The sequence below is a fragment of the Neodiprion lecontei genome, chromosome 2 (genome assembly GCF_021901455.1).
Source record: "Neodiprion lecontei isolate iyNeoLeco1 chromosome 2, iyNeoLeco1.1, whole genome shotgun sequence".
In the NCBI taxonomy this organism is placed as follows: domain Eukaryota; kingdom Metazoa; phylum Arthropoda; class Insecta; order Hymenoptera; family Diprionidae; genus Neodiprion; species Neodiprion lecontei.
This window is the reverse complement of record NC_060261.1, coordinates 14,032,110-14,042,896: the sequence shown is the minus strand read 5'-3', so window position 1 is coordinate 14,042,896 and position 10,787 is coordinate 14,032,110. Positions and strand designations below refer to the sequence as shown.

Genomic DNA, 10,787 nt, shown 5'->3' with positions numbered 1-10,787 from the left:
AATAAAAGTATGAGAATATCCATGCCCAAACAGCCCCAGCCCTCTGTAATTGCTCTCAATCATATCGATAGGCGAGTTGAACGAGGTAAGTAACGCAGCAGAATCAATTTTTACACAATTCAGTGACTGTATAGTTTATACAATAATACTTTGAACGACTGACCCATAGCTGCATCAAACGACGTAGAATCTTCATCTACCTTGTGGCTACATACCTGAATCTCGTAATAAGAAATATGCCAAGTGCAGACATTTGAGAAACAAACGAGCGTTGAAGCGGGTGCCTGGATTACCGCGGCACGTGGTGTGTTCTGAAAAGTCTACCGAAGCGCCACCTGCAGTCGAAATCGGCAAGTCTCCCAACTATGTGATTCGATATCGGTGACGTACGTCACTTACGCTTGGCGAGCGGACGGGAAGCTACGCGCTTTTGTAGTCTCGTAGACACGAATCGTGATGTTCCGTGTTTTTCGAACGATTCAAATTACATTATTTCTGAAAAAGAGATAAATTCGCAAATCAATGTAGGTAGATGAAGCCGCACTACCTGTCGAGAATAAGATCATAGAAATTCATAAATATCCCACCAAGCTTGCTGCGTAATCTACAAATTAGGTACAGTGAATAAATGCATACTGCATTAATTGGACTGTCATGATTATTATGAACTTGCCAAGTTCTGTGGTTGTTCTTTTTGTTCAAAAGTGCAAACGGGGAAGTTTCTTGGATAAAAACTGCATCTTTTGTATGTGCTCAACAACGAGAGTATTTAGAAATTATTAGGTTTGTTTTTTTTAATTTCCAATAAGATCGTTAATTGCAAAAGTTGAATGCAATTAAATTTAACTGCTTATGCGCAGTTTGATTATGAAGATCTCAATATACAGTTCGATTTTGTGTCTTAGATTCTTTTTGTCGTAGCAACATGTGGCGCGAAATCCGGGACAGCGTTTCGATCACATGATACACTTTTTGTTTTCCATTTCTCGCCTCATTAATATGTTTACACTTTCAAAATCAATTTACTTCGAAGTATATTGGGGTTACCAAAATTATGAGTATAGTGGCGCCCGTTTTGTCCGCTTTTGTGCGCAAGCCACGGCCATCCCTTCGTGGAATAGATTATAGGGTTCTAACCGATGCTGCGCATTCTAGTGGATTTCTCAAATAGACGTTATACGAAAAAACTACGGGACAAACGTATCTCCACTTTATAAGTGTAGAATTATATACCAGTAGGGAATTGCCGGCAGCTGGAAATGTAGTCAGGCGGGTTGTGAATAAATTCCGTCACGCTGTTCTGCCACGTATTTATAAGGTTCGTTCGACTCGGTATTCGAGCGTTCCAAACGGCATCAGAGTGCTCGGAAACGAGCATTCGACCAATTGCAATCGGCCTACACCAAGAAAACTGCTAATAATCCTTCGTTAGTCGAACAACCTTGTGACGGTGACGAAGAGATTATTTTGTTTTCCATCATTCAAAGGCCACAGAAATGCTGAGTACAACTGTGGTGTGCGGTTTATTTATATAACTGTTATAGGAAAAGAACTGTTTTTCAGTGGTAAAGATACAGCTCATCTCATCGATCATTCATCGACGATCTCAGCAGTTGTTTTCATGAATCCAATTGGCAAGGTGTAAGCAGCAGCCGTCACCTAGCCAGCCATACTTTCCTGGATAAGAATATGTAAGTGTGGGAAAAAATACCGATGCCAGACAATCAACTCGTAGAACTTTCGGCTTCTTCAGCAAATCTTGCAGCATAACGCACCAACCAACGTTACATTGAAACTTGAAAACAAGTAAGACTAGAACATTAATTAGCGTCTGATCAGGCTCGTTAATTCTCCAGACCCTATTACGTATTCAATATACTATGATTATACGTATACGGTAAAGTGTTAATTTACAGTTTACTACATTGTTGACGGCTTGGAAGTTGCAGAAGAACTGAGTTCACGCATCTCGAATAATTTAAACTATAAAAATTGTAGGGATGAGTAATCAGTCAAACTGATACAGATATCTGATCTTGTCATATCATACTCCGCAAGTTATTTGCAGCCTATTGCTGTTATCTGACTTCTGCAACCATAGTTTTTCCTTCCACTTGGATCTTAGTAAAATCATATCGTTAAACAAGTCTGAATTGTGTTCGAATTTAGCTGCCTTGTATTTTATATCTGACTCCAATTAGCAGTTGGCGTCATTCCGTCGCAGAGTATATGTACTGCAAAGGTTTCCATTGCAAAGCTCTGCCGCATATTGTTCGTAGTATGATTTCCTGAGTAATTTTATAATTCTACGCTGCGCAAATCAGAGTATTGAAGTGCACAGCAACGTTGAATGTTCAGAAAGCGACTAATTAAGATTGGGCTACTATTGCCTTTTCTGCAATATTATGGTCAAGAATGACTTGTTTTTGTATAAAGTGTACAAACACATCTAAAATCAGAGGTCAATGTGCACAGATTTTACACATTCTGCAGTAGCCACTACGCATGGATGTTAGTGCAGTTGGTCCTTTTGACTTTTATTTGGTGGTTACTTGAGAAAAACGAAAACCTATGTTTATGAGTTACGAAAGGTATCGTTTAAGTGCATTATTATTATCATATTTTGTTAATTGGCTAAAGAGAGGAAATAGCTATTCCATTCACGATGTATTCAATAACATGGAGAAATTCTATCGCCAACTAGGAAAAAACTATGTATAAATTGCTTATTAGTATACATGTTAATGCTTTCTAATGTTGTTGCAGCAAATTATGGCGGCCATTATAAAGGAATTAGAAATGGATGCATCTACTTATTCGGAAACGGAAAATCTGAATCGTGTAGATAGCGACAATGAAGACGGTATCTTGTCCACCTATAGTCTACCTGCATGTTTTGAACTAAATCAGAGTTCTAAAGAACAACAGAGTTGTTTGACACGATCTCAATACGCATTGGTAATATTATGTTAATGAAGATAAAGATACATTCTCAATGAAATAGTCATAGCATATTCACAATTTACTTAGTTTAAGAGGTTTCACCTACTCTGAGAGTCTAAAATCAAAGCGGTATTCACCAATTCTTTGCAGCTAAATTGACGAATATTATTATTAGACGGATACGTCTATTTGTCCCAATAAATTTCCGCAATCATCTCTGAAACATTTCAGTAAAAGATATCAGAAGTTTACACAATGTTACATTCAAATGAACGGTATGAAAAATTTCCATTTTCCCTTTTCCTGAATGTATGTTTTTATTGAAACAAAATTGAATTTTCAATTTTTCGATAACTCCTGCGATGATCTCGAAAATTGCTGAACGAAAAAATCTGAAATTTATAGTAGACTTTACATTCAAATAATGGGCATGATAAATTTTTTCATGAAAATTCCATTTTTACGGTTCGTTTATTTACGTTCAATGCACTGGTAGTATATGTTTTGACCTTCTTGAATGAATTCCTAAGTGTTATAAAGATATTATTGGGAGATATACATAATATAAGGGCATTAAATGGTAGAGATAACTCCTCCATATGCAACGCATTTTTTTGTTTTCACCTCTAATCTGTGGTAATCATCACTCAAGTACGCTGTAGATAATTATATCAAAAATATGTGGTATGAATTTTAAGTCAATCGGAAGTACTGTGCAGGAGGAGTTACAATTCCTACAGATTGGAAAAACATGGCGCGTGCAGAGGTATTTATCTCTGTCTATTATTAATAATAATATTGAACAAATTTTAAAACATGTTTAAGAAGCTTGAACCGTATACTAAAAGTGTGTTAGACGAAAGTATAAAATATGTATCAGTGTAGCTGCAAAAAATTCATGGACACTGACTTCTCTTTGACTCTCTTAGGGTGGTATGAGCCTTCAATAGATATCTCTGGAAAAAAACAAATTCGTTTGAAAAATGTTGAAATAAATCTTTGCAAGAATATTGACATATTCACTTGAAGTAAAATGTACAATTACAGGCATGAAGGGCTTGCTTCACCAATTCTTTGTAATATGAAAGGTACTCATCACTGCTCTCCTGTTTTCAAGGTCGTCTTTCATGGAGTTGCTGATACTTACCCTACAGACAGTGATATATTGTGTCGATACACTTTGACTGAGGATGTGGAAGCAACACCTGGGGATCGGATAGTATTATTTGCTGTTGGGTGGTCAGCGATCAAAGATTACATTGTGTTTGAATGGGCTCCAGTACCTGAGAATGGTGAAAGAGATCTGACAGTAGTATTTAAAGCTATTGATCTGCCCAAAGATGTGAATGAATTCTATCAGGTTCGTTCGCATTCACTGATCGTATTAGATTATACTTTTTTTGATAGTTTAGAATTTAGAAGAATTTAATCCTCTTATTGGGATTTAACGTATCGGAACGTGCCATTTGTTGGCAGAAACACTCAACACAACTCGAAAATAGTCATAGTTTATTAGAGTTTTTTTCCAACCCTCTCTTTCAACTACTAATCAACTCTATGTGAGAAGAGGAAAACATAAAGATTTGCACGAAGTATTCTGTGCCTCGATATTTGTAAAACTTATGCAAAACAATCAGCTGTTTGTTCAATACCATATTGCTTAGCCGTACCCAATACATTGCATTTTAAAATACTTAATGAAAACAGTTTCATGAGTATTTGTCATCTTCGAATTCTATTTACCCTCAATCAGGTTTGCTATGTTAGTAACGAGGGTGCAGTTTGTGGTGCAAGTATACCATTTCAAGTGCGCATTCCTAACAACGAAGAGTTAACATGTGACCTTGAGGAAGATATGGTTGTTGTACGATCCTCAACAGCAGTTGCACAAGATAAACTTTTCAAGGTGCGTTACAGTATAATATATTACGTCTACCTTGTACGTAAATTTTGTAATGTTGCCGATTAATTTTCATTCTTTTGTTAGGCTCAGTTAGATCGGAAGATTCTAATTAAAAAGAACGTTAATCTTGAAACGCAACTTCGCTGTTTGCAAGATGAACACAGTTTTGCTTTGAAACGGTTAGATCAGCTACAAGACACTTTGTGTACATCCGGAACGCGCAGTGCAACCTTGCAAACAGAAATTGCCCGTTTGTTGAATATCATCGATGAATTGTTATGCGTGAAGCAAAAATTAGAGGAATCCGAATTGAAACTGAGCGAAGCAGAGTGTTTTAAAAGGACTATGCTGGAGGATATTCAAGACCTAAACACTGATATAAGAAAATACCAGACAGAAATGCATCGTCTCGAAGCAAAGGTCAAAGACTTGGATGATGCATTAATTGCAGCTACAAAGAAAATCGAAAATTTGCAAACGGACCTAGAAAAATGTAAGAATAATATTGAATTTCACATTTGACTCGTCAAATATTATTTAAACGAAACTACGATTATCATTCAATGCATGTTTTGCCACTAATTTGATCATAGTATTGGTAATTGCTCAACTTCTATCAGGCTAATTATCAACACTCTAATGTGTTTACAATATAATTCCATTAAACGTTGAACTTAAGTAGGTTTATAATTATCATGAGTGAAACAAAAGCTTTCAAGCTTACTTCCACTGTTTCTTCCTCTTCAATTGGAAAATAATTACGAGATTTGAAACAAAGACCGCATCACCACACTTGTTAATTTAGTTGACAAACAACATGTCAATCAAAAAAAGTTGACAGTTATTTTCCAATTATTAGTTTCTGGATAGAAACCAGAAGTTCAAATAACGCGAGGTGAAATAATAATATAAATCATTTTGAAATTTACTTTATAATATTCGCCGTACTCAAATTTTGTAACTTTGTTTCCAGCTGGAATCGAGGTTGCCCTCACGTGTAAGAAACTTGAAAAAAGTGAAGAGCATGGGACACATTTGGTAGATAAAATTTTTTCCCTCGAAAATGAATTGAAAGTGTGCAAGTTCAACCTGAACAATTCTCAGGTGGAGAATTTAAAACTTAAAGCAGAATTCGAAGAAGTCTCTGATGAAAATACTAAGCTTAAGAAAGAGTTGCAGACCGAAAAGGAGTCTAAGGTTCATTCAGACATATATGGACACGACATGGATAAAGGAAGACTAGTAACTGAAAATTCGAGGCTGCAACGGGTAACGGAAGACTTGCAAATGAGGATATCAACCTTGGAACATGAAATATCTGTCTTTGAGCAAGTGTTGGAGGACGCGTTTAATGCACAAAAAAACACTTGCCCTGAACACTGTAACTTGGAGAAGGAGGTAGCTCAATTACAGTATCGCCTCGACAAAATGTTGAATAAGGAAGAAACACCTGAAACTAAGCAAAGTTGTAGCAGTGCCGGTAAATCTTCACATTCAGAAACAGAAATTGCCACATTGTCGAAGTTATTGGATGATTCGTTAAAAGAAAATGAATTACGGTTACAAGAAAACGTGGAGTTACGACTGATGAACGAATTCTTAGAGTCCAAATTACCCTCGCCTGACAGAAAATTGGAGAATCAAATCGTTGTTTCCTGTCCGAACGTCAGTAACACTGATAGTTACACATGCAGTCCAGAGATACTCGCAGTAAGTATGAATGTTTGCTCTGATACAAATTTGTGTTATCCTTGCGAGAATCCACAAATATCGCAAAATTTGATCATTTCCAGTTGAAGGTTAGTAACGAAGAATTCCAACAGCAGTTGGTTGCCAAGGACGAAAAAATTTATGATTTACACATTGAAATGGAAGCATTGAAAAATAAATTCTCTGTTACCGAGAAGGAACTCAAGCTAGAGATCGCTAACCTTGTTTCTAAAAACACTTTACTCACTCAACAGGAGAAACAATCTCGAATATTAAAGGATGAAATGCAGAAGATGAAGTAAGTAATCTTTGGCTATAGCCATACAATCTCAAATGCATTTGATCTTCACTGTTTGATTATTTTCACGCAGATTCATGAAAGAAGAGTTACTTGTTCAGAACAACTCATTGCTGGATAGGCTTCGCAGCAGTAAATACAATTTACCTACGAATACGGAAATAAATCCGGATCATATAAATTCAGCTTTAGAGATCGAAAATAAGCACTTGAAAGAGCAAGTTGAATCTATATATGACGAATTGAACGCTACTTGGAAACGAGAAAAAGCGGTGACATTAGAGCTGGAAGAGTTTAAAGAAAAGCAGCAATGTCTTAACAACGAAATAGATTCGATGAAGAAAATAAAAATCTTTGCTGAAACCAAATGTTCGTTACTTGGTGAACACAATGATATGCTCTTGCAGAAGCTGATCCGTTTCGATAGCAAAGCACAGGATCATAAGTCCCGTTATGATTACTCTTCAAATCCGGAATTGAAACAAATCAGCCAAAATGTACAGAATGTGCTCTTGGCTGTTGAAAAGCTAGCTAGTTGTAGTAATGCAGAAAAGTCCCAACGCTCTATGTTAGAAGTCGATGATTTGAGGCACAGATTAATATTGGCTAAAGAGGAATATGAAAGACTTCACAGAATTATGATGAGTTACAGAACGAAGTATTATGATTTGAAAGCAAAATGCAAACCCAAGAAAGCACCTGCAAAAACTAATGATTCCACTTTGTCAACTATCTAAAATGTATAAAAGTTGAAATTTGATGACATTAAGCTTTCAGTTCTATAATCTGAATTAGTGGTTTCCAACGAGTGACGGTACTTATTCATAATGACGAAAAATACAAGCCCGAGCAGCCTGAAAAAGAAATAATCATTTAATTAAAACATGTTCAAGAATTGTTAAATAATGTAATCTATCAGAAATTGAAATATGTATACACGTACATATGTATACATATGTATACCTATGCAGGATTTTCTAAAACTATATTAAGATAAAAAAGGCAGCAATTTGTTAAAGACCATATTATTTACTTTCAATCGTAAATTTTCGAAGGAATGTCGAAAGTTTATGAAACAATGTTGATATTTGACCAATTGGGTATTTAGGTATTATCAATGCTTTCTTCTATTGTAACAAAAGTCAATGAGGGCTATTTCTTAACTTTCACATTTTTTGTATTCATTTTACGTACTCATACTTTACGTAATTTTATTTTGGGATACAGATTTTAAGAGCAATATCTTTGATTCGGACTTTTATCTAACTTGTGCAGGCGTTATTCTGCTGCTTTAATGATAAGGACCGTTATCGTAAAAAGATGCTAAAAAAGCATACGAAATGATTATGCTGCTTTTCAAATTTTCACGTGACGAAAGTAAAATCATTACGCACGGACAGTAATGAAATAATATGTTAACATCGAAGTTTATTTTTTAATAAAACCATATAGAAAAGACTCAACTCAGTATTAATTATTTATAATCTCACGACATAAATGCAATCAAAATCGATTCTACATCACCAGGGTATTACACAATGTTAGCAGAAATATATCAAGAGAAAAGTTAAAATCAGCACACTGACAATGAATGACCGACTTCATGTGCTTAAAATAATGAAACTGTATTTGGTGGCAAGATCGTATCGCGGTAATATTTTTATCTGCAAGGCATGGCAGTCAAAGTACTCAAAATGTAGCATGATATGGCGGTCTCTCGCATCGAGTGTCGAACTGAAATTATAATGTTGTTATGACAGCTTGTACCAATTATCAGTAACTTAACAAACCGAAACTTGAGGCGGCTAGACTGCATTAAAATCTTAAAAAGTTCGCGCACGCGCAGCCGGGCATTTAATCTGCCAAGTTTCACGTTTTTCCATGGACTTACCCTTTGTTCTGGGTGTAGTAAGTTACTCATAGTTTTTGAATTCGCGCCGCATACGAAAATCAAAATTACTCGTAGAGTATTGGAACATGTCAATTTTTTTAAATCTAATTGGTAGAATGAGAAATACTGGTAGTCAAAATAATATACTTTATTATTTTCATCATCCCAGATAATAGCAAAGTATGTAAAGAAATTACAAATATCAGTCAACAACCAATGATATTCTTGTATCTACACTGCAGGATCGTTAGCAATTATTTTAATGTTGTTCTGCTTGCTTACAAGATTTTTTACACAGTGTTGAATAGTTTCTTATAGGCATATTTTATTTTATACAGTGCCTAAATCGCGTTACTTAAATCGAATAACTTTTTTACGTTGAAGTCGTATCATCTATGTAGAGACTCGGATTAATATTTAAATCTTTTTTTAGTCTATCAGAGTAATCCTATACATAATTTTTATAATAGCACCGACTTGCGAATTCTGTTGGAAATGTCATGACCGCAATTTGCAATTCGCCATACACTTTTTTATTCCGACGGGCTAAAATTAATTTTCTAAGGCCACTAGGGTTTATGAGTTCAATATGAGAATACTTTTCATGGCAAACTGCGTTGAAATGTAAATGCCACAACTTCACTTCTGTGACATAGAGCCTGTGCAAAGCGTAAGCATCCAGTAAACGAAACTGGCACCTACGAAATTGCAGGAGAATAGATGAATTGTTAATTCTGTAAATATGAAATATTTCAATGCTTTTTTCACCAACTTATACGTAGAATGAATCACAAATTCACAAAAACAAAATGCATGAAGTATCAAATTCATACCGGCATATAATATGAAAGCTTTGCTTCAGTTAAAACTTTTTAAATTTCCAAATTGGTCGTCGGAATTTGGAAAAAGATAAATACAATTCATCGTTCTGTAAATTAATAAATAATTATCTTCTCTCACCTAGAGTATTTGAAAAAAATATATCATCCTAAAAATAATGTATACTACTATATTACAAAGGAACCACAATTGGTTTCATGCTTATTTACAATAAATGTATTTACGTCCTGAAACTTTCTAATGGTTACCATTCATAAAGGTAATAATTATTTTTGTGGCGAGTGCGCAGAAAATCCCTGTGTACGCAAATGCCACAAATCTTATTTTCTGAGCTAGTTTTTATAAGCATTAGCTCGTAGAAATCGATTTTTAAGCACTAGTGCTCATAAAAACTACAAAGTAATCAAGAACCGAAGATACGATATATTAACTTAGAGATTATTAAGAAATATATGCAGAATATACGGGATATTCCTACTGTCGGGAATCGGAGTGAGTAACTCCGATTGTCCTCGATGTCTATAATTGATGGCCTCCTGTCCCTCCTTTTCTGAGGTATGTATAAATGCAGAGGCCGGCAGACTCGATTTCATTGCATTGGTGCAGCAATGATGGGTATCATCGACGCTGTTATTAATATATGTGTACGTGAAAAAGCACTGCAGTAATACAAGGAAATCTTAATCTGTTACAGAGTATATATAATGGAATAGTGTGCGTACAATATTTGTGATTCATCTCTGAATTATACGTTCTTATACAAGGAGTTATTAATGGCCAAGGTTTGTGACATTTTGAATATTAAATATCTGATTTAACACTGATGTGAATATTATACATTTTTGGTACCTTATATCTAAATGCATACGATTTCAATATTTGTTCTGAGATTCGAAAATTTTATTTCTTGACTCAATATGCCGATAAACGCGAATTAAATCTAACAAAAATCAATTCATCTGTAAAATGGACGTTATAAACACAGAGGGGTAAATGATATTCAAAATAAAAATTTTCCAATCAAGGATACTTCAATGCCTAATCTCAATGGAAATTACAATTTCATTTCTGTAGATGAGATATCTTGTTATATAGTACAGTGGAACTTTAATTAAAGGCATTCGGATTGAGTTCAATTCCACGAGGCGAACGTTTGTTTACATTTTGTTTTCTCATTCAGAATGCATAACGAAGAGTGCCAA

At 35.0% G+C, this 10,787-nt stretch overlaps 1 protein-coding gene across 4 annotated transcripts; it reads left to right on the top strand.

The window, feature by feature from the left end:
* The first annotated feature begins 1,415 nt into the window (after positions 1–1,415).
* LOC107222307 (tax1-binding protein 1 homolog B) lies at positions 1,416–8,317 on the top strand. 4 transcript variants are annotated; one of them, XM_046730065.1, is made up of 9 exons: positions 1,417–1,671; positions 1,728–1,806; positions 2,767–2,958; positions 4,061–4,303; positions 4,697–4,849; positions 4,931–5,339; positions 5,820–6,556; positions 6,640–6,854; positions 6,928–8,317. In XM_046730065.1, exons 3-9 carry the CDS (start codon positions 2,773–2,775, stop codon positions 7,589–7,591), a joined length of 2,607 nt encoding a protein of 868 aa, XP_046586021.1. In that variant the 5' UTR covers positions 1,417–1,671; positions 1,728–1,806; positions 2,767–2,772; the 3' UTR covers positions 7,592–8,317. The 4 variants fall into 4 exon arrangements, with proteins under 4 accessions (XP_046586022.1, XP_046586021.1, XP_015517134.2 ...); XM_046730066.1 differs by lacking the exon at positions 1,728–1,806 and having other exon boundaries at positions 1,416–1,691; XM_015661648.2 differs by having other exon boundaries at positions 1,417–1,806.
* Positions 8,318–10,787: the final 2,470 nt, after the last annotated feature.